This window comes from Oryctolagus cuniculus, chromosome 4 (assembly GCF_964237555.1).
Source record: "Oryctolagus cuniculus chromosome 4, mOryCun1.1, whole genome shotgun sequence".
In the NCBI taxonomy this organism is placed as follows: Eukaryota; Metazoa; Chordata; class Mammalia; order Lagomorpha; family Leporidae; genus Oryctolagus; species Oryctolagus cuniculus.
Genome location: NC_091435.1, coordinates 80,541,464 through 80,565,592, shown reverse-complemented (window position 1 = coordinate 80,565,592; position 24,129 = coordinate 80,541,464). Strand labels below are relative to the sequence as shown.

The following is a 24,129-nucleotide window of genomic DNA, read 5'->3' as shown; positions in this document are numbered from 1 at the left end:
AGCTGGATTGGAAGTGGAACAATTGATACATGAACCGGTGCCTACATGGGATGCTGGCATTGTAGGTGGCAGCTTTAGCTGCTATGCCACAACACTAGACCCTCAAATTTGGTTTACTATGGCAAAAACCTTTACTTTTTACAAACAAGCTATTTGTTCTTAGATTTCAACATGCAACAGACTCACATGGAACAATAGGTATTAAAATGGAGGTTTTAGGCTTCCTTCTCGACATTTAGATCAGTAGGGGTAGAACTCAGGAATCTGTATCTTCAACTGTGTTTTCATCCCCTTGGACCACACTGATGGTCCATTCGGGCAGTCCAGAAACTCACCTGGACAAATGCTTCTCTAACTAACCTTATTCCAGAGGACGTACATGGGCTGGCTGTGCATACACTTTCCCTTCCTCACCCAGCTTCCTTCATCAGCCATCTCTTCCCATCTCAGCCCCACTCCCTCAGAACTCATGCCAATTGGCCAACCTGCTCACACGTGCATGTCTACACAGATGCCCCTCGAGCAGTGTCAGGAAGCTTCAATCCTCCTTAACTAAGCAGTGCTGCAGTATGTCCCCCGACACCGGGCTTGATTTCTCTGTGGAAGAGCCTTTTAGTTTGTCCTTCACAGCCATGGCAGCTTGTCACTCCTGCACACTTATCTATGCCCTGTGTGTCTTCCTCTGAATCTTCTAGCAAGAAACCTTGACTTTCTGATTAGCTGCTTCATAAATGGGATGGCAGGACTAATATGTACGCATCCACTCATCAAGCCAGAGAAACAAACTGCAGAGGGGCACAGCCTTTCTTCACTATACTCCTCTCCCCTGAGTAGAAAGTACAATCCTCACACACACAGTGAGACCAGTGTGTAGGGGTATGTGTGTGTGTGTGTGTGTGTGTGTGAGAGAGAGAGAGAGAGAGAGAGAGAGAGAGGAAGACAGAGATACACACACAACATATGTGTGCAAGAAGGTGATGCTGCTAACGGCCCCAATTTTTTCTTCTTCCTAGCTGGAGACAAATTCAGATCAAAGTTCCTAAAAATGCCATAAAAAGGGGAAAACAGTCAGTTTCCTTCTTCCCAGTCCAACCCAGGCTATTTCATATTTCACAGTGTACAGTGAACTCTCGCCACTTTCCCTTATGCAGCCATGCCCAGGACCCCTGGCTGCCCTGCTCAGTTCTCACCTCTGTGTAGGCCTGGGTCACTTGTTCATACAGGGACTGGTGGTGGTGGATCGCCAGCTCCAGGTCCTGCATCTCGGACGGCAGGCCACCTTCACTGCACATCTTGCACCAGGCGTCCACTCCCGACAGGAACTAGAAAAAGAGGCTGGGTGGGTCAGTGTGGGAGCTCTCGAGCTGGGGAAAGGGTGGGTTATATGAAGGGTCACGTATCTTTAGAAGAAGCATGAAGACTTGCGCAGGCTCTCAGAGACCTCTATAGAAGGTGGGGTTTCCCCCTTTATTTCTACAACACTAACCCCTTGCAAGAAGTCTGACCCAGGCATCTGTTTAGGAAGTGCAGTTTTCATAATGGCCACCAATCTGAAACCCCGGGGGGTGGGGGCAGGGTGAGGTTCCTGGATATTCAACAGGTTACACCCACAAGTGGATGGTAAAGTATAGGAATAGAAACAGCTTAATCTATCCCATGGACAGTTTAGAGCTTCCTGCCCTACCCACACTCACAGGCATGAGACATTTTCACGTGTGCTTTATGATGCGTACACTAAGCTGGGAAGAGGAGCAAAGGACATCCCACACAGGGCCATCAGGAGCCTCAGGCAACCTGTGGAGACCATTCCCACAGCATAAGGAGGTGAGCGCTCAGCAGGACTCCCACTGAGTCCTGAGATGTGGCAGTAGGAGGGACAGCAGAGAGGAACAGACTGCTATGCCTATACTGTCAGTGGCTCCTGGGATGAGCTATGTAGATACACACCTTTACACACATCAAATTATTTGAAAATTAAAATTAACAGCTGTGGAAGACTATGGGTCTCCATGCACAAAGGGTGAGCGATCTGAAATCACTCTGATTTACTGAGTGGAAAAATACACCTTTAAAATGCAAATAATTCTTCACCAACAATCTGGAATAGTCTGTCTGTGATTCCTCTTGCCTGGATGCACTGCTCCATTTCAATTAATGGCCTAACTACCTTTTTATCCCATTACTGAGAATAGCCCATAGGAGAGCAATAAAGAGCTGCCTAAATAAATGCAAAAGAATAGTCCTGGACCAGTATTTTCTTTCTCCAGCTAAAAGGAAGTATGGTTTATGAGTTTCCTGAAGGACAGGTAATACCTGAGGAAATCACATTTAAAAATTGATACAAATAAAATTGCTTCTGATTCAAACCAATCAAAGTCAGGAAACATCAAGAAAAGGTTAACTCCTCCAGCTATCCTGAGTTCTAGCACTGAGTAGCCTTCTCAAGTTGTTTGACAGCTTGTCTTAGAGTCACTGTCAGCTTTTAATCCCTGCCTGTTGGCTGTTGTGGATGGTTTTTCGTTCTGTATGTTTTTTTCTGACTCATGAAGCCAGCTCCCAGGGGCTCTGGAAGAATGCCAGGTGTCACCCAGTATCAGAGTGCACACACTTGCTGATATCCCAGAAGCTTCTTTACTCTGCCAACAACTACTTTACAGAGGAACAGGGGAACAACCCAACTTTCTTGTATCAGTCATGGGAGAAGCATCTCTTCTAGACCTTTGGAATTTCTCTGTAATTCTCTAAGAGGAGTCCCACAGCTCAAGGAAAGAAAGCCAGGGAGACAAAGAGAAGCACTATCTTCTATGCCAATGTGGATAAATCTTGAATAAAATAAACAAATGACAAGGTTGAAGAGAGAGCAGGAGGTTCAACATTCTCATAGACCTACGAAAGAACCAGAGGTGGGCATTTGGCCTAGTGGTTAAGATGCCCACATCTCATACTGGAGTGCCTGGGTTCAATACTCACCTCAGGCTCCTGACTCCAGATTCTGCTAATGCAGATCCTGGGAGGCTCCACAATGATGGCCCAAGTCATTGGCTTCCTGCCATACATGTGGGAGACTTGGATTGAGTAAACCAGTGGATGGGGGTTCTCTCTCTTTCAAAAAAAAAAAATCAGTCACTACCACCAACCTCCTTAAAAGCAAACAAAAAATCTCCACAAAAAGTCAAAGTGTAGGACTGTGGTTCACCTGTGATTCAAGCATTTATTGTAGAACATTGGAAGATGGCAAGTGGAAAAAAACACAGGTGAAGAGAATAAAAGATATCAAGATAGTGTGTTGAACAAATAACTCACATGTTTACCACTTGGTAAGCACACTGGGCAACTCATGTGTGCCATTGCGAATGTTTAATTCTTAAAACAGCCCTGTGATGTTTATGATTGGCTGCACATTAGAGAGAGAGCAAACAAGCTCAGAATGCTGAGGTGACTTGCCGAACTTAATGAACAGTGGAGCTGAGAATAGAACTCACACGTCTGGCTTCAAAGTCTAGGCTCTTTTCAGTTATCCCATGCTTCCTTCCATGTAAGAGTGGGTAACAGAGAGTGGTGTTAGTAAGTATTTAACAACCAGCATATATATATGTGTGTATATATATATATATATATGTGTGTGTGTGTGTATATATGTGTGTGTGTTTATGGATATACAAATGAGTGTGTATGTATGTATATGTATGTATATCTTACATATGCACAAGTGCATTATAAATTTTACTGATATAAAAGGTATGTAACACAAAGAGTAACATATAGCAAGTTGATTCTCACAGGGTGCTTTTGTTGAAGTCTTGAATCCACAGTCAATCTATGGTTGAAATCGACAAATAGGCACAGTTTTGACACAAATCCTTGTTGATATTTTCTCTTATGTTAAGGAGTAAAATAAAAGTGAAAAACACCTGAAGGCTTAATGTTGGAACATCATTTATTCATCAGTAATGTGAGTGCCTTCTTTGCTGGATCAAATACTAGCTTTTGATTACTACAATATCATTCCCTCAATGTTATGTGCTATTTACAATGTAATAGGTACAGATATGACTCTTTTTAAAGTTTAGTCTACATTTTCTTTCTCATTTTCTTAAGACTTAGACAATCAATTAAACAATAATTGAACGTTCATAGCATTTGATGATTTCCATCGAGTAAAATTCCTATCTTGGTCTATTTCAAGCTACAATGTGACATCACCAAATAAGGAGTTGGGAAGAGATAATCAGTAGCACACAATTGTATAGTATGCCCACCATGTTAAAAAAGGCAAAAATAATCTCAAGAATGTAGATAATAATAAAATACAGGAATATAGTCAGGAATTATTGATTTTTGAGTATGGTGTCTCTCTGCCTTTCAAAGGGTTTGGTTCCAGGATCCCCTGTGGATTCTCAAGTCCCTTATATAAAATGATGTAATTTGCATATAAATTATGTACATCCCATAGGCTTTATAGTTTTTTAAAAGACTTATTTATTTGAAAGGCAGCAGAATGATGGGGCAGGGGAGGGGAGGAGGTGGTAAGAGATCTTCCATCTGCTGGTTCACTCCCTAAAGGGTCACAACAGCCAGGGCTGGGCCACACTGAGGCTGGAAGCAAGAAACTCCATTCAAGTCTCCCACACGGGTGGCAAGGGTTGAAGCACTTGGGCCATCATCCACTGCCTCCTAAGCACATTAGCAGGGAACTGGATCTGAGGCAAAGCAGTTGGTAATTGAGCCTGCACTTGAAATGGAACCTCCATATGAAAATTCACCACCCTTCCCATACACTTTAATTTATCTCTAGATAACCTATAATACCTAATACAACCAAATAAATGCTATAGTTATACTATGTTGTGGAGAGAATAACAAGAAAAAGTCTGTGCATGTTCTGTATAGAAGCAGATTTAAAAAATAAATTTCCAATCCACAGTTGACTGAATCTGTGGAAGCACAACCAACAGATGCAGAGAACCAACTATACCACTTTTGTTTTTACTACAACATATTTAATTATAAATGTATATAGTTGAGTTTTAGGTAATTATTATATTTAGGTAATGATTATATTTGACAACCAGCTCACAAAATTCCCGAAAATTTAAGAACTAGCCCTCCATGAGCTAGTCCAAGCCAGGCTGCAACACTCCTTGAGATCTTAGGCAGGTTAACCCATCTCTCTGAGATGCGATGCTCCTCTCTATAAAATGGGTTGGTAATGTCACTTACCAATGCCTGGCCACTTAGTAAATGGCAACAAGCGATCATCATCTCTACTTGTGGTATTATCACAATATTATTATCCATAGCAAGGGCTTCATGTAAAATTTGCTTGCTCTGCTCTCCGAGTTATCCACCCCTTCATTCTCACCCTTTTCGTCTTTGCTCACAGAACGCACACTAAGCATGCACACACCTACCCACCAATACACTAGCTAGCAGAATATAAACAGGTTCTGGGTCCTCTCTTCTTTGCATTACAAGCAAAGCCTGTTCCTTTGTGTACACAGGGGCTCTGAAACTGGTGGAACATGGGTTACTGTTGCCGCTTCTCAGCATGGTCTTTGGTATTTTCAAAGCATAACGGGTGCTCTCCGTAGAGAGTGTGTGCTCCCACGAGGCCGCAGCCCCTTGCTTTCCCACCACTGGCAGCTATAACACATGCTGGAGCTCACCTGCTCGGCTTTCTGGTGGAACACTGCGGACATGGCAAGGATGGTGCTGCGTTCGTCCAGGGCAGCAGCGAAGCTCTTCCACTCCTGGTCCAGCTGCGTGGAGATCTGCTTGATTTGCTGAGAGGCGTAATGGCCAGCCTCGGAGAGACGGGAAGCCACCGACATTATACGGTTGATGTTGACATAGGCATTCTAGGAAGCAAAGGATAGTGATTGCTTACTGTGGCAGGCTAAAAAGGAATTCACTTTGGGCAAGATATTTGGGATGGGAGCTGGGATCTGCTCTCAGCCCAAAGGAAGTCTGTCTGTTATCTGCAACACAAAATCATGACAGATAACAGGAACAGTAGTGAGAGCTTGCATTGTGGGAACCAGCATAGATTTTTGTACCAACTATTTATTTATTTGAAAGACAGAGTGGCAGAGAGAAAGAAAAAGAGAGAACCATCATCTGATGCCTCCTGGGGCATCCATTAGCAAGAAGCTGAAACAGAAACAGAAAAGAGAACTTGAACCCAGGCACTCCAATATGGGTGTCTCAAGTGGAGTCTTAGCTAATGTGCCACGACTCGCACCCCTTGTGCCAACTATTGTTGTGCATTAATATAGTCACATTACATGGACCATCCTAACAAGCATCTTAGGAGGTTATTCCAGGGGGATGGCACTACTCCCAAGAGCACTTGTTAGAAGCAACAGCTCCAGCCAGGGATGTGGCACAGCAGGTTAAGCTCCCCTTTGTGATGCTGGATCCCACATCAGAGTACTGCTCTGCTTCCAGCTAATGTGCCTGGCCCAAGTACTTGGACTCCTGCACACACATAGGAGACCTGAATGGAGTTAGTGGCTCCTGGCTTTGACCTGGCCTACCCCTGATCAGGGCAGCCATTTGGGGAGTGAACCAGAGGATGCAAGATCTCTTTCTCCGTAACTCTGCCTTTCAAATACATGTGTGTTTTTGAAGAAGCAATGGCTCAGACTAGGGCACAAGATAGAGGAGGCAAGTATGTCTGTCTTGCTCAGCAAAGAGCTAGGCATTGCTGCCGCTACAACAGGTGCAAGTGCACCAAAGAAGGCAAAGAAGACAATAATTCCACATTCCTGTCATGTAATGAAGAAGTCCCTCTGTCCTCCCACCCATCTTCCCCATGCCAAAGGAACTGTGGCACTGACCATCCATCAGGCTTAAATAAAGAGAATACTAGAAGCCACTACATTTCTCCGTGCTAAAAATAAGGTCTTAATGGAACTCTTCTTATCTCTGCTTGACTTAGGAACATTTCCCCACCTGACCCCAGAAGGCATCTGTGGGAGCTCGCTTGGCCCCCCTGTCTCCTTTCATCTTCTGTTGTTTACATTCATTCCCATCTTTGCTTGTCAATTAAAAATTCATGAACATGTATGTTATTTCCTACCAGCCCAGCAGAAATCCCTCCAGGAAGGAACAAGACAAACGACAAACCCCACAAACATAATACAGCAGTGATGATTATTTTTAGCCGCTACCTCCTATTAATTGTCTCAGGTGTCAAAACAATCAAGTAATATTGTGGCATCCACGGGTTGTCTTCTGAATCACATGGAGTCTGCCTGAAGGACTCAGGAGGCAGGTCGTTTACACATCATCTTTCTTTGTTAGAAACCTTCTCAAATGGTAATACATATCCTTCAGCAACAGCATTTCCCTGGGTTCTATTAGCTCAGGTGTAGCTCATTAATACTAGATAGATTTAATGAAAGTCCTTTATTTGCCTCTCCTGTTTCCCTCATGGTCCCATTCATCTTGGCTGTGCCCAACCTCCATGCACTCCCAGCCCAAACCTGGGCCAGCTGATAAGTTCTCTCTTAATTTGAAAGGTCTCTGTGGAAGTTTAAAAGGTTAAGTGAAGTACTTGAACACAAATCCATCCTGATGGCTAATGACTTGCATGCATCATCTCTGTTTTCAGTCTGGCCCCAGACCTTTCTGACAAAGTACATTTCCTTAATAGAGCTAGAATGTTACTGACCGCTGTCATGTGAAACAACTATCCTTCAAAGATTTCAGAACCATTACTAGCCCTTTTTTCTGAGTTAGGACTCAGATTCTGCTTAAAATTAAGCTCTATTTATAGAACTGGTAGAAAAAACCCCCACAACTTTGAACTTAGAGAAAAAGAAGATAGAAAGAGGAAGAAAAGCATGTACTATATTTTGACAGTTTTGCTTTTGAAGGGAATAACATGGAGACCTCCCCCCCCACACACACAACTGATTGCTCATGTCATTGTCTTAATTTGGGTTCTCTATAAAGCAGACCTGAGACAAGGATTTGAGACAGAGAGTTAATTTGGGTATGTTACCAGGAAGCAGAGTGGGGAGAAGGGAAATCAAAGAGGAAAGAGAGGAAATAAAGAATGTGTTGATAGATGGGTTAGTGCTATGAGCAACTGGAGTTCAATCCTTCCTGATACCTTCTGGAAGACTCTAAGATATAAACACACCTTCAAGCTGTCCTACTGAGAAGTGAGGAATCTGGGCTACTTATGCATTACATCTCATTGCTCCTTGGCGCTTCCAGCCTGACCCACACACAGGCTAAGAATACTCCCGAGGCCAGAGTGAGCCTGGCAGAGATACAGAAAGTTGTCATTTTGTATGGGAATCATCTGCAGATGATGCCCAGGGCAGGCTGAGGGGTTACTGGTGGGACATTGACAATGTCTGATAGAGCTGTCATTCCAAACTGGATACAAAGCCTGCAATCTGCATGCTTCTCCATCCCCAATTTATTCAGATCTATCTAGGATATTGACTTTTCCTGTCCTGAAGAAAGGCTCTGAGATGCAAAAAAGGCAACAGCAGCAGGGCATTACCCTGGCCCCAGGTACCTCCTATGGATACCTAGCTCTTTGTCATCACCAATTGTTTACTTTTACTCCTACCCAGGGAGCATGGGGAGGCACATTCCTGCTTACTTTTAGGAAGAATGTTCTAGTTATTAGAGATGTCCCACGGCAGCCGCCTCTGGAAATATTAACAGCTTGTCACTCATTCAAATATTTATGGAGAATGGGCCAGGCTCTGTGTTGGGGGCTGTGGAAGATCAAAGGGGAAGGAGACAGGAATCCTGCCTACCCACCCCCTGCCCTCAGGGGCTCACAGCTGAGACATAAGACAAGTCCTCAAATAACTATAATTTAAAGCAAAATGGAATAAGTGCTTCTAAAGAGGTAGAAGCAACTCACTGTGGGGATTCAGAGGGAGGGTCTGAACCACTGGCAGGGATGTTGGAAGGGGGCTTCCTGCTCAAGAGTGGGAAGACTGGCAGCCTTCCAAGGTCCCCTTCAACCCTTAAGCCTGTGATCACAGATGAAAAATAAAAACAAACGAAAAAAAGACCACAGCTTACATTTCACATTCTAGAGATTAGCAAAATAAATGCTTTTATGTTTCCTTATCAGTGGGCAGAGAAATGTCTTACTAAAACAAATGACTGTGTTTCACAAAAGAGGTAGAGGCAGTGTTCCTCACAATACAGGGATAAATACAATGTTGACTCATGAACTTGCTCTTTGTTCTTCCAAAAGCCCATTTTTGGAATATCAAACCACCCAGGCAGGTCACACTGTCCAAGTTCACCATCATCTTTCTTATTTTCCTTTATACTAGAAGTGAGAGAAATGAGCAGAGTCTAAACTACAGCTGTCCCTGGCTACAAGGGTCGGCACAAACCGAATGAGCAGTGAGGGATAGCAGGGAAGGTCTCCAATAACTTAAACGGAAAGGGCGAGGTTAAAACCAAAGCTGGATTAAGAGTCTGATTATGGGCAAGCATTTTAGCCTAGTAGTTAACATATGTCAGTGTCCCGCACTGGAGTGCTTGGGTTCCTGATTCTAGCACTTGAGCTAATGCAGAACATGGGAGGCAGTGGTGATAGTTCAAATAATTGAGTTTCTGCCACTTGCATGAGTTGCCTGTATTGCGTTCCTAGCTTCCTGCTTCAGTATTGACCTAGCCCTGACTGTTGTGGGCATTTGGGGTATGATCTCTTCTCCTCTTTTTTCCTTTCCTTTCCTTTCCTTTCCTTTCCTTTCCTTTCCCTTCCCTCTTTAAAATAAATACATTTTTAAGAGTCTTAAAACTTGGGGTGCTTGGTCGTTAGGCACTAATGATATTTCATGGCCTTGGTCAGTCCATGTGTGGTTTTTCTTGTGTGACTACTAATGCCTAAGGAACATTTGGAGTCATGCTTGTCCTGGGGACATGGCCAGCAGGAATGGGTATTTTGGCTCTTTATAGCCTTTCTATTTCCCACCAGCTGCCCCATCCACCCTCTCCCATATGCCTGGATCTATCATTCTTCCAGCTAGCCTTAAATGCCTTTCCATCTGCAGAGCTGTCAGTCAGTCACAGACATCCAAGAAACTGGGCCAGGAGTTAGGACACATAAGCTCTGGTACTCACTTAAGATGTCACTTGACTCTTCTGTACCTGTTTTCTCACCTGTAAAATGAGGGAGCTGAACTAAGTGACCTCAGACTTTCCATTTCTGAGTGAGCCGTATTGGTTCTGGGAGGCCAAGAGAGGAGTACTGACCAGCCCAGAGGCACGCATAGCTAAGCTGCGATGCCAATGGGCCCCGCACCTTATCCAGGCTGTGCTCATTACCCTGTAGTTTCACAGCAAAGCTGGAGCTGGATACCCTGAGTTCTTCAGGCTCCTGGTGCCATGGGCCAGCTGCTCTTCTTCCCTTCTCCTCTTTAGCCCCACCCCCTGGGCTGAGTGGCCCAGACTAAGCAGCTTCCTGGCCAGAAGGCACTAACTTGCTCAATAATTCTGATTTGAGAAGTATGTTCTTAAATCCCTACCTCAAATTTATTCAGTTTAAGCTCCATGTATATACAGTGCTGCTATTACTATCATTGTTCAAAGCATGGCATGGTCCAAGGTGTGAAATATTCAACTCTCAGAATGCAACCTGCCTGTGGAATGGTATTTTGCATCATCCATCCTGTCCTACCTCCCCTTAAAGCCTGTCCTCCCATCTTGTTTGATCACAAATAGGAAAAAGAACAAATTCCAGCAAAACCTCACAAACTAAACAATTCTCTAAATTGACACCCTGTCCCCACTTTTGCTACCTACAAAAATTCCCCATTTTCTTGTTAATTTTCTGAGTCATTCATTGGAGACTGCAGGACAGAGGGTCCCTTTCCCTGAGGCCTCATCTCCTGCTGTGATTAACTGACATCCATAGCACAGAGTCATTCTCCTGAAAAAACTGCTTGGCAGAATCCTGATGAAAGTTTTCAGCTCTACCAAAAGTGCTCCCACTTTGAACCTGGCTCCAGACTTATGACTACATGCAAAGTTTCTTGTAAGATCATGATAATTTTCAAATAAGAAAATCAGCTAAGTTTTCCTTTAAATAAAGTTTTTTCTGTGTATGTGTGGTATATTCTGGAAAAGATACTGGTTCTTCTAGAAATGGTTATTTGATGCAAGCTATCATTTTGGTAGCATTAAACTCTGGGTCAAGGGATGATTTAAGAGAAGATAATTGTCAACTGTGTGCATTATTTGAATCCCATTAACTTTACTCCTGAAAGCTAGGGTGAACTTTACTCTCCTGTGGTCATTGGTTCCCCACTCCGAATCAAAATTCTGTGGGTAGATGAGATAACATAATGCATCCAGCTAGTTGTCTGGCATTAAATCAACTGTGAAATGAATGCCACATCTTTTTCTTCATCTGGTTCTAGCAGATAGGTAAGAGTTCCCTAAGTTGTGCAAACCAAATCAAAGTATTAGTGAAAAGTGTATCAAAATGAAAAAGCAGCTATTCCAACAAGAAGCAAAATAAGTAGTGCAAAGTTGCATTGCATTGCACAGAGAACATGCCACAAAGACCCCTACCAGTCCTGGGAGCAGGCCTTTTCCACAGGTGTCTGCCACATTTCCCAGCCCAACAGCTGTCAAAACTGCCCTAGCTGCTTGATAGGCCGTGCCCTACACACTACACACTTCAGCAAGCAGACACACTTGCCCCAGAAGTTAAGGGTGTGGTGACCTGAGTTGTCTTGCAAGTTTTTCTTTGACCGAGAGCAACCAGAGAATTCACAATCAGCTTATGATGCCCCTTTCCAGCTCTTTTCACACAGTGTCCTTCTGTACCTTTCTCCTGGGGCATGCTTCCCAAGGCACCCCCACTGCCACCGGGTGTGTGAGCCACACCCAGAGCACTCAGAAGTGGGAACATCTTATCCCCATACAAGGGGACAGATCCTTCTGCTCACCATGGACTGTACTGCAAGGGGGTACAGAGGCCTCCTCCCCATGCTGGGTGTGGGGGCTCTTTACTTCATGGTCTAGGGGTCATGTGACTTGTCTTCACACCCAGCAAGGCAGAGAGAAGTCACCAAAGAACTGTGTCAACCCTGCACAGAATGACTCCTGAGCACAGGGTTCTCAATTCCATGCCGGTTAGCTGGGCGACAGCTTTTGAACCATTCTTATCACAGTGAAAGTTGTGATCTGCCTGTCAGAGCAACACAGGAGGTGAGGCCTACCACTTAGGGTTACTTCTCTAAATGGGGCTGGCTGAGTCCTCTCCACAAGCCCTCCAGACTTGGACTCTCCAAATCCAAAAGTCAAAGGAGGAAGGCCAGGCAAACAATGGGCCAAGGGCCACTGGACTCAGCAAAATCACTAAGGTCAGAAGAAAACCGAATGTTAAATCAGAAAGCTGAACATAACAGGCAAGCACATCCAACTGTTACCAACTATTGAATGTTTACTTTGTGCCAAGAATGCAATATGGTGGGAACTTTTCTTGAGGGTCTTTTTGTCATCTTTATTCTTTTGTGCATAGTAAAGAGTAAGAAATGGCATATATCTTTTTATTAAGCAGTGGGAACAGTGCTCTTAAAACTATAGAAAGGATAATATTAACTTCCCACTGAATTTATAAAGAAAACATCAGTTGTCTACAGGTGACATCTATGAGCTAAGGGAATTTATGTCCAATCTCCTATTTTTATCCAATGCAATTCATTTATTGAGGCACAAAGGTTACTCTAGTTTCTTACCTTCCATAAATAATGGTAAATATTCCTAGGTATTTTTAATTTTAATATATTTGATATTTTTAATTTTAATTTACAATGTTTAATATATCTTTAATAGAATTTTCTAGGTTGTACTCTGTAAAAGCTATAAATATTCAAGTTTCCCAATCTCTTTTGACTTTGGTAAAGCTTTTCTATAAACAAGTACAATTTACATAGGGTGAAAAAAGATTTTAATGAACAAATACTGCATTTCTAAGGAAAAGTATATAAAACTACCTAAAGTTTTTTAGAAGCCAAGTTCATCTGACAATCTCAATTTATAGTTAAAAGGAACCCAGACATTTCTTGAATACACTAAGTACTTAAAAATGTTGCTCAATGCCTGGCGCTGCAGCTCACTTGGCTAATCCTCTGCCTGCGGCGCCGGCACCCCAGGTTCTAGTCCCAGTTGGAGCGCCGGATTCTGTCCCGGTTGCTCCTCTTCCAGTCCAGCTCTCTGCTGTGGCCCGGGAAGGCAGTGGAGGATGGCCCAAGTGTTTGAGCCCCTGCACCCGTATGGGAGACCAGGAGGAAGCACCTGGCTCCTGGTTTCAGATCGGTGCAGTGCACCGGCCACAGCGCACTGGCTGTAGCGGCCATTTGGAGGGTGAACCAACACAAAGGAAGACCTTTCTCTCTCTCTCACTGTCTAGCTCTGCCTGTCAAAGAATAATAATAATAATAATGTTGCTCCATCAAGTGACATGCTTAAAGTCACAGAGAAAGAGGCAGAAGGGGACAGAACCCAGGCTTCCTGATCCCTGCATTGTACAACCCCCTGGCTTTTTTTCTAAAGATTGTTTATTTATTTATTTGAGAGGCAGAGTTACAGACAGGGTGAAACAGAAACAAAGGTCTTTCATCCGCTGGTTCACTCCCCAAATGGCCACAACAGCTGGAGCTGGGCCCATCTGAAAACAGGAGCCAGGCACTTCTTCCAGGTCTCCCAGATGGGTGTAGGGGCCCAAGCAGTTGGGCCATCTTCTACTGCTTTCCCAGGCTACACATAAAGAGCTGGATTGGAAGAAAAGCAGCTAAGACATGAACTGGCGCTGATATGGAATGCTGGTGCCAAGGCAGAAGCTCAGCCTACTACACCACAGCGCCATCCCCAACCCCTCTGTTATTACCACTGTTCTTCCTGTGCCCGGCAGCTTATATTACATTTTTATGTTGTCACACTCAAGGAGAGCCATAAGGGAAGTATTTGGAGATTTTCCCATACAGCTTTCAGAGGCTTTGCAAGTAACATTCAATATCAGTAAGAAAATAGAAACTTTGCCAAAGCAGTGGAAAAAGCTCAACCTCACCTTCTTTCTCTCACTTAATAATCCCACATGCATTACTAATATCTTTGCTAGTCAAGGACCCACTTAGGGTCCTGAAGCTGTTAAAGTATCATCTTATGATTAATTAGTTTAATGTTACCATGTAAACCTGCTGATCCCACCTCAAAACATATGGACACAGGGATAGTAACATCTGGAGTAGAGCTGTCCAGGCTTGAGACTTGACCACAACAGCTCTGAGATGTGAGTTCTGAACGAAAACTCCAACTTGTGCCTCCCACAAATTGCAGGATGCCCTCTGGGGGGCTAAACAGGGCAACTGATGAATGACTGTGTGGTCAAGTCTGGCCGAACAGTAGGTCATACCATGTGGAAGCCATCTGTCACTGTCAGGCAGAGACAGGAAAGGACCTGGAATAGCTCCGGTGCTCAGCAAAGATAACATTGGCTCATGAGTCCTTCTGTTCCTCTGGCCTGGCTTGCTATAGCAATGTTTCCTCCAGCAATTGCTTTACAAACCATTAAGCAGTGATGAAAACAAGCGCCTGGCCATATGTCCAAGGCCACAGGAAGCCCAGGAGCAGATTTTAGAAAACAGAACCCATCCTCTCTCCCCTTTCTCAACTCTGAGTGGAACTTCCTTGGAAGGGTGGGTGTCCGTATGAGGCATGGCTGCAGGATTAAAATGGTAGAATAGTGTGGGTACAGCTGGAATAAGATTTGGGAACACCAATGGGGAGTGACTTAGAAACACTGCAGCTCGTCTGGGTTAGGAGTAAGGTAGGTTGCCTTTTTGGTTATGATCAGAACATATAAGACTTCAGGGAAGCACAATCATCAGTATTTTAACATCACGCCCTTTCTTCTATAAGGCTTTGCCACTCAGAGTTTGGTATGTGGTGTCAGCATCGCTTAATCAGAAATGCAGAATCTTGGGCTCTTCCTAACCTTCTGAATCAGAATCTATATTTCAACAGAATTGTCCCAGCTGTTGGGTACGCACATTTAACATTTGGGAAGCTCTGTAGCTGGGAGCTCTAAGAAGATGCCCCAAACAAGGAACATTATTTTTTTCTAGTACTCTTGGCTCTGACAACAAGAATAGCTAAACATTTGCCAAGTATAACATCATACCAATTGTTGTGCCTAAAACACATCTCATCTTTAGTACATCCCTGACAGAGGCATGACCATTATACCCATTTACAGATGATGTGGTGAGGCTCTGGGAAATTTAAATAACTTGTCTAAGATGACTCAACTGGGGAGGAAATACAGAGCCACAGCTAGTACCTATCACCCATGTTCTTACCCATCAGGCTCATCTACCTTGCCATAAATGTGAAAGCAGTTGGGCTGACCAAAGATGTCTCTCAGGGTAGAGGGGAGATGATGAAGAGATTTCTCCCAAAGAAATACATTCCCTAAAAAAAGGCCCTTGGAGGGATAAGTCAATAAAAAAGTCTCCATTTCTGATGCCTCCCCAATGGGCTCCTGTGTTGCTCTTGGAATTTGCAGAATAGTCCGGGTCTGGAATAAGCAAGGACTTAGAAGGTAGACTAATCTTTACCTCTCTCTCCTTGGAGCAAGAATCTCTAACTGCAAACCCTGGGAAGCTCAGGATTGAGGCAACTTGTTGCCCTTTTAATCAATATTTTGCTTTATTGCTGAAGTCTTAACTCTGTTTTCTCATATATTTATTCATCCATCCATCCATTGATTCAAAATGCAAGGTACTATGCAAGCAGAGAAAGAGACAGACGAATTCCTGTTCATGGGCTTACATTTTAGTAGAAGAGTCAGACAATAAATTAATAAATATATATCATATATGTGTTTGAGTGCAGTATAAAATTCAGCTAGGAAAAGGATAGAGCATGGTAGGGTTGGGGGATATGGCTACATAAGATAGACAAGCCAGGGAAGGTTTCTCTGAGGGTAACATCTGAGTGTGACTTTGCATGAGGTGAGAAAGGGAGCCGTGGAGCGCCTGGAGGAAGAGGTTCAGAGTAGAGGGCCACAGCAAGGCGAAGGGCACAAGGTGGGTCAAGAAACAGCAAGAAACCCAGGATGACTGGGGCAATGAGTGAGCTGTAGAGGATGAGGTGGGAGAGGTTACAGGTGCGCAGACTAGAGCTTTTGCCCTGTGAATGATGGGGAGATGGAGCATTTTGAGCAGAGGAATGACATCGTGTGATGTTTCTTACCTTTTGGCAGGATCACCCAGGCTGTCGTGTTGAGATTGAACTGAAGAGGGGCAAAAGTGGAACTAGGGAGACCAGGTGGGAGCAACTGTACAAGTTCGGGTAGGAGCTGATGACAGTTTGGACCAGGTTGGTGGCTGTGAAAGTGTATCTTGAAAGTACAGCTGAAAGGACTTGGTGAAGGAAATCCTTTAGTTCTTCCTCATTTTCAGGCCTCTGGTTATATCATGAATTCTGACCTCTATTTTTTATACTGCTCACTTGCTATTGGCCCCTTATAAGCCTGACCACTCACACCTCTATCCCCTGATTTTCACACACCTTGTCCTTGGTCGGTCTCTGTCCCTCTCTGGTACTCCTGGCTGGCTACCACCCACATCTCCAAATGTACATGCAATGCTGCTGCTGATTATTATCAATACTTTGTACTTGTGTCCTGCTTTACAGTTTAAGACCTTTCATGCACACTATCTCATCCAGCACATTAGGTTTCATGGGTCATTTCCTGCCTTTCATTGTACTCCAGGAGATGTCAAGGAAGAGACATGAGTCAGCATTGGCTCAGTTTCAGACAAATTAAATTCTTGGCATCTATAGGACTGGCAGAGAGCAGGCAGTAGTTATGGATGAATATGTACAAGTGTGTGGGTAAACTAAGCTGCAAAGCAGAGCAAATAGCCTGGGGTAAGGTACACGTTGACAGAAGGACCCAGAGGGCAATACATGGGAGCCGGAAAAGAGGTGCCATAGTTGTGGACAGAGACCCAGGGGTGAGAGAGAAGACAATGGAAATCGGGCCTAGATAGGGGTGGATGATCAAGAGAGAAGGCTGAGCACACCAGTGTCGACCACAAGTCAGAAGCCTGACCCCTCGGCCGAGCCCTACGGGTGGTTTCAGAGAAGCCTTTCGGAAAGGACCCAGACCGGATGACTGGGTAGCGGGCAAAGCGGGGCAGCACAGCACAGCACAGGAGAGTGATACTAAGAAGGCTCTTCCTAAGCCAGGGAGCTTCTGTGTGTTCCCTATTTGAATAGGAGTCAATCCCCCAACGTGGCTAATTAGAGACCAGTGGGTAAAGCCAAGCGTGGCATTCAGGGAGTATGGGGAAGGGGTAGAGCAGGGAATGAAGATAGGCACTCTTTCTCCCTGGATAGGCCCAGCATTGAGAGAAGTCCTCAACCACTATCTCCACAGGCTGATTATTCGGTAGCTTTCACATTTGATACCAGCACTAACATCAGTTGGCTGATTTTTTTTTCAGCCTGGACCTGTAAGTCTTAAGCTGGTTCTCAGCTTTGTACAGATGTCCTGAGTCCAACCACAGTAAAATAAATTACATTAGAATCTAGGGCCGAGAGGCCTAGCTGTGATGTTTTTTAAAAGCTCCCAGGTGGCTCCAGTAGACAACCCAAGTGGAGGTCTTCTGCCTTAGCCACGTGCCCCAACTTCACTACAGCTGAACACAAAGCATACTCTTCCCTCCCTTTTGTGTCTAAAGTTGACCATGGTGCCAAGAGCAAGGGTCATAAATGGATCCTGAGCAGATCAGAAAATAAAAACCTACTTCTCCTACTGGGTTGAAAGAAAGAAGTTCCGCACACCAGGCTGTTAGAGGTACAAAAGCTGCATACTGTTCAACTTGACTGGTCAGGTTGGTTCTGGTTGGTGAGATGCGCAGTACTTTGCAATCAGTTTTCTCTAGATCTGCCTTAGGAACCCCAGTGTTCACAGCAACCTCTGGGTTACATTTATTCTTGTCAGAGAGAGGCACTTTGTAGGGCTTTACCTCCATCTTGAGGATGAGATTATTAGAAACAAAGATGCCCTGAGTCAGCGGTAACATTTTTTTTTTTTTTTGGTTAGAGTTAGACAGTGAGAGAGAGAGACAGCAAGCTCTTCCTTCCGTTGGTTCACCCCCCAAATGGCCGCTATGGCTGAAACTATGCCGATCCGAAGCCAGAAGCCAGGTGCTTCCTCCTGGTCTCCCATGCGGGTGCAAAGGCCCAAGCACTTGGGCCATCCTCCATTGCCTTCCCGGGCCACAGCAGAGAGCTGGACTAGAAGAGGAGCAACTGAGACTAGAACCCGGTGCCCATATTAGATGCCCGCCCCGCAGGTGGAGAATTAACCAAGTGAGCCACGGCGCTGGCCTCTTTCTCTCTTTTTTCAGGGGGAACTTGAGATAGCATCCAGTCCTCAAGGCTCTGGACATTAGCATGCATCACCTGGGGGCCTTGTAAGCGTCCTGGTTCCCAGGAACACCCCTGAAGGAAACCAGTGCTCTCATTCCCTGGCTAACTGGTGGTTGTTCAGTTTCTGCTGGTATCATGCCCTCTTGGGTTCCTCAAAAATACTTTGCCTTATCAGTTCTGTGTCTCTGCTGCCCACACTGTTCAAGATTGGTAACAGATGTTGTGTCATGCTTAATTTCCTTATTAATTCAACAACAGTTTATTAGGCATCTACTAGGGACCAAACATTGTTATATGACCTGGGGATACAGCCCTAAAAGAAACAGACAAGCCTCTGCCTTGAGGAGCTTCTATTCTACCAGGCAAAATTAGGTCCATGAATTTGAGCATGGCTAAATGGCAAGCTCCTTGAGATGCCTTTGTGTTTTGTGACTCTTGTGTTCTCAGTGTCTATGAAAGGCAAAGAGAATACAAATAGCGAAAGTATGTTGAATACAGAAATGAGTGAATGCTGAGTGGTGCACACAGGTTCTCCAGCTTCACCCATACCACCAGGGTTGGTATCTGTACCCTGTCACAGTCTCTCTCTTTAATCACACAGAAGGTTATACATCAAGCTAGTGAGAACTCATTCACAAGACACTCTCCACCGGTTTTTTCTCTTTCTAATAGTTTTTCATATACCATACAACTTACCTCTAGTTAATTCAATGATTTTTAGAATTTTTAGAGATTTTAAAAAATCTATACAAATAAATTATTTTTTCTGATACTTTTTTTCATGTTAATGTAATATTAATACAAAGAGAACAGATTCAGTGTAGTTTATAGATACAATTCTAAGAATATAATGATATTCCTTTCCTCCCTCCCCACCTCCTTGATTTTTAGAATAGTAGCACATTGAGGTATAATTTAATGATAGGGATATGTTCTGAGAAATGTGTTATTAGGTGCTCTTGTCACTGTGCATACATCATAGAGTGTACTTACACAAACTAAGATAGCTACAATGTCACTAGGTAATATAATCTTAGAGGCCACCATCATATATATGGCCTATTGTTGGCAAAACATCATTATGTGGCACATGACTGTATTTAGTATACAGATGCATACAATCAAAACTATGGTTATTTTTACATTTGCATCATCTCAAAAAGAAACCCTGTACCTTTTAGTCATCATCTCTCCATTCCCATCCATCCCAATCCTAGGCAACAAAAAATAATCTACTTTTTGACTCTATAAGTTTCCTGTTCTGGTCTTTTCATATAAATGGAATCATATAATTCATAGTTTTGGGTGACTGGTTTCCTTTACTTAGCAAACTGTTCAAGATTTATCCTTGTTGCAGCATTTGTCAGCATTCCACTTTTTATTTATGGTGAAATAAATTATATTTCATCATATGTATGTCATATTTGTTTATTCATCAATTGATAGATATTTGGGTTGTTTCCACTTTTTGGCTATTATCAGTAACGTTGCTATAAACACCCACATACAATGTATGGACACTGTGTGTAGACATATGTTTTTGTTTATCTTGGGTACATATCCCGGAGTTGAATCACTAAGGTCACATAGAAACTTTATGTTTAACTGTTTGAGGAACTACCAAACTATTTTCCAAAGTAGTCACACTATTTTATACTCTTATCAGCTATGTTTAAGGTTCCAATTTCACCAACATTGTTTATTATTATCAGAGCTTTAAATTATGACTATCCTGGCGGGTAGAAAGTGGTATTTCATTGTTGGTTTATATTTCTGATGACTAATGATGTCCAGCATCTTTTTATGTGTTTATTGACCACTTGTATATCTTCTTGGAAGATATCTATTTCAATTTTTTGCTCAATTTTAAACTGGATTATGTCTATTTATTACCGCATTTAAGGGTTAATATACTGCAGATAAAAGCCCCTTATCAGATAAATGATTTACAGATATTTTCTCCCATTCTGTGGTTTGTCTTTTCAATTTCTTGAATTTCTTTTGATGTACAAAAGTTTTAAATTTTGATGAAGCCCAGCTTACCTATTTTTAATTTAATGTAAGTTAAGAGTCCAACCTCCACTCTTACTATCTAGTAGGACTACTTAGTTGTCCCGGCACCATTTGTTGAAAAGATGATTCTTCACACATTGAATGCTCTTGGTGCTCTTGTCAAAAATTAGCTGACCACAGACACATGGGTTTGTTTATGGACTCTTAATTCTACTCCATTGATCTTTACATCTATCTTTATGCCAGTACCATACTGTCTTAATTACTACTACTTTGTGGGAAGGTTTGAAACTGAGTAGTGTAAGTCCTCCAATTTTGCCATTTTCAAGATTTTTTTCACTCTTCTGGGTCCTTTGCAATTCCATTTGGATTTTAGAATCAGTTTGTCAATTTCCAAAAAGACATTCTGGATTATGAAAGAGATGCACTGAATTTGTAGATCAATCTGGAGAGTACTGCCATTTTAACAATATTAAGTCTTCTAATCCATGAACAGGTGAGGTTTTCCTTTTTTTTATATTTTTGATTTTTACCATAATTTTAAAAGATTTATTTATTTATTTGAAAGTCAGAGTTACACAGAGAAAGGAGAGGCAGGCAGACACACACACACACACACACACACACACACAGAGTGAGTGAGTGAGAGAGAGAGAGAGAAAGAGAGAGGTCTTCCATCCGATGGTTCACTCCCCAGATGGCCACAACGGCCGGAGCTGTGCAGATCTGAAGCCAGGAGCCAGGAGCTTCTTCCAGGTCTCCCACGTGGGTGCAGGGGCCCAAGGACTTGGGCCATCCTCTACTGCTTTCCCGGGCCACAGCAGAGAGCTGGACAGGAAGCAGAGCAGCTGGGTCTTGAACCGGCACCCACATGGGATGCTGGCGCTTCAGGCCAGGGTGTTAACCCACCGTGCCACAGCGCCAGCCCCACCATAATGTTTCATAGTTTTTAGAATACAAATTTTATAGTTTTTTGTTCGATTTATTCCCAAATATTTGTCATTTTGACCTTATTAAGTTGTTTTCTTAATTTCATTTTACATTGCTCATTGTAAGTATATAGAAATACAGTTGATATTTGTATATGGATTTTGTACTCTGCAACCTTCCTGAACTCCCTTACTAGCTGTATTAGTTTTTAGTGGATACTTTAGAATTTTCCATACACATGATCATGTCATCTGGTAACAGACAGTTTTCTTACCTCTTTCCCATTCAGATGCCCTTTGTTTCCTTTTCCTGAATAACTGTCTTTGCTAAGCCCTCAAATATCCTAGTAGAAGTAGCAAGGGTATCCTTGTCCTGTTTGAGTTGTTAAGGGGGAGGTATCCGGTCTTTCACCCTAACCACAATGTTAGCTGTGAGGTTTTGGTGGATGCTTTTTATCAGACTGAGGAAGCTGTCTTCTATTCCTTGTGTGGTTATTATGAAAGGAAAAAAGATTTTGTTAAATGCTTTTTTCTATGTCTATTGAATAATTACGTGTGTAGTTTTTTATTCTGTTGCTGTTAAACCAGGCTCAGAATCCTGGAATGACTGCTCCTTGGTCATGGTATGTGGTTTTTTTCTATATGTTCCTGGATTTGGTTTCATAGTATTTTATTGGGAATTCTTGCATTCATATTCATGACATACTGGCTTTCTTTTCTTGTGTGATAACTTTATCTGGTTTTGGTATCAGGTTAATATTGGTGGGAAGTGTTCCTTCCTCTTCCTTTTTTTGTAATTGCTTATGAAGAATTATTAATAATTCTTTTTTAAATGTTTGGTGGGATCTAGTGGTGAAGCTGTCTGGACCTGGGGCTTCTCTTGTGTTTCTTTTATTACTAAGTTAATTTCTTTGTTATAGGTCTATGAAAATTATCTATTCCTTCTTGAATAGAAGTTGCAGTAGTTTGTATCTAAGAATTTATCCCTCTACCTTGACGACTTGCAAGGATTTGTAATATTCCTTTACAACCCTTTATATTTCTGCATGGCTAGTAGTCATGCCACCTTTTTCATTTCTGAGTCCAGTAAGTTCTCTTTTCTCTGGTCATTCTAGCTAAATGTTAATTTTGTTGATCATATCAAATAATCAACTTTTGGTTTAATTGAATTTTTCTTTTGTTAATTCTGATTCATTAATTTCCTAATCTTTATTATTGCCTTCCTTTTACTTACTTTTAGTTAACTCTTTTTTTTAATGTCTTAGAGTAGAAATTTGAATTCTTAACTTTAGATTCTTTTCTCTTTTTTAATACATGTATTTGGAGGCATTAATTTGTCTCTAAGCACTAATTTTGTAGCATCCCATAAGTCTTGTTATGTGTGTTTTCATTTTCATTGATTATAAAGTATTTTCCAATTTTGCTTTTATTCTTTACTCTATTTGGTGCTTAGGAGTATATTAATTTCTACAACTTTGTGAATTTCAAAAATTCTATTACAGATTTCAAATTTTATTGCATTGTGGTCAGAGAACACGCTTCGTCTATTTTTGTCCTTTTTATATATATTGACATGGTTCTATGGTCTAGCATATGGCCTATCCTGGACAATGTTTTGTGCTCTTTAGGAAATGTGTAGTCTGCTGTTCTTAGAGGAATGTTCTAAAGATGTCTATTTAGTAAATTTGGTTTATAGTCTTCTACAAGGAAAAAAAAAAAGACTTAAGCAGATCTCCTGCTAAGTTGTTGTATCCATTATTAAAAGTGAAGTGCTGAAGTCTCTGTTAACGTCTAACTATTTTTCCCATTATTTTGGTCAATTTTTGCTTCACAGATTTTGGTACTCTGTTATTGGGTGTGTTACACTTATAATTATTACATATTCCTGGTAGAGTGATCCTTTTGTCATTTAAAAAAGTCCTTTTTATCTCTAGTAACTTTTTATAAGTCCACTTAAAAGTTTATTATTAGTGTAGCAATGCTCTGGTTTTTTTTGTGGTTGCTGTTTGCATAATACAGTTTTATCCATCCTTTTATTTCCAACTTATTTGTGTCTTTGAATCTAAAGTGTGCCTCCTGAAGACAGCATACGCTTGGATCCTTTTATTTTTATTTTTTATTTTTATTTTATTATTATTATTTTTTTTGACAGGCAGAGTTAGACAGTGAGAGAGACAGACAGAAAGGTCTTCCTTTTTCCATTGGTTCACCCCCCAAGTGGCTGCTACGGCTGGTGCATTGCAGCCGGCGTGTTGCGTCAATCCAAAGCCAGGAGCCAGGTGCTTCCTCCTGGTCTCCCACATGGGTGCAGGGCCCAAGCACTTGGGCCATCCTCCATTGCCTTCCCGGGCCACAGCAGAGAGCTGGACTGGAAGAGGAGCAACCGGGACAGAATCCGGCGCCCCAACCAAGACTAGAACCCCCTGTGCCGGGGCTGCAGGTGGAGGATTAGCCTAGTGAGCTGCGGCGCCGGCCAGATCTTTTTATTTTTAAAAGTTTATTTTTGTTTATTTGAAAGTCACAGACAGTGAAAGAGAACGAGTGTGAGCGAACCTGAGATCAAGACCTTCCGTCCTCTGGTTCACTCCCCACGTGCCTTCCACAGCTATGGCTGGGCCAAGCAGAAGACAGGAGCCAGGAACTCTATCCAGGTCTCCCTTTGGGTGGCAAGGAACCATGTACTTAAGCCATAATCTGTTGTTTCCCAGAATCCATCTGCACATTAGCAGATTGGAAGTGGAAG

General features: G+C 42.6%; 1 protein-coding gene across 32 annotated transcripts in view; it reads right to left on the bottom strand.

Annotated features, from left to right (window-relative positions):
- Positions 1–24,129, bottom strand: part of KALRN (kalirin RhoGEF kinase) — a 783,799-nt gene that overhangs the window by 407,155 nt on the left and 352,515 nt on the right. For all 32 annotated transcript variants that reach the window (XM_051859217.2, XM_051859218.2, XM_051859219.2 and 29 more), the window contains 2 exons: positions 5,667–5,858; positions 1,191–1,322 (listed from right to left, as the gene is read on the bottom strand). In XM_051859217.2, the coding sequence (XP_051715177.2) occupies positions 1,191–1,322; positions 5,667–5,858 (324 nt within the window). The remainder of the gene's footprint in view (positions 1–1,190; positions 1,323–5,666; positions 5,859–24,129) is intronic.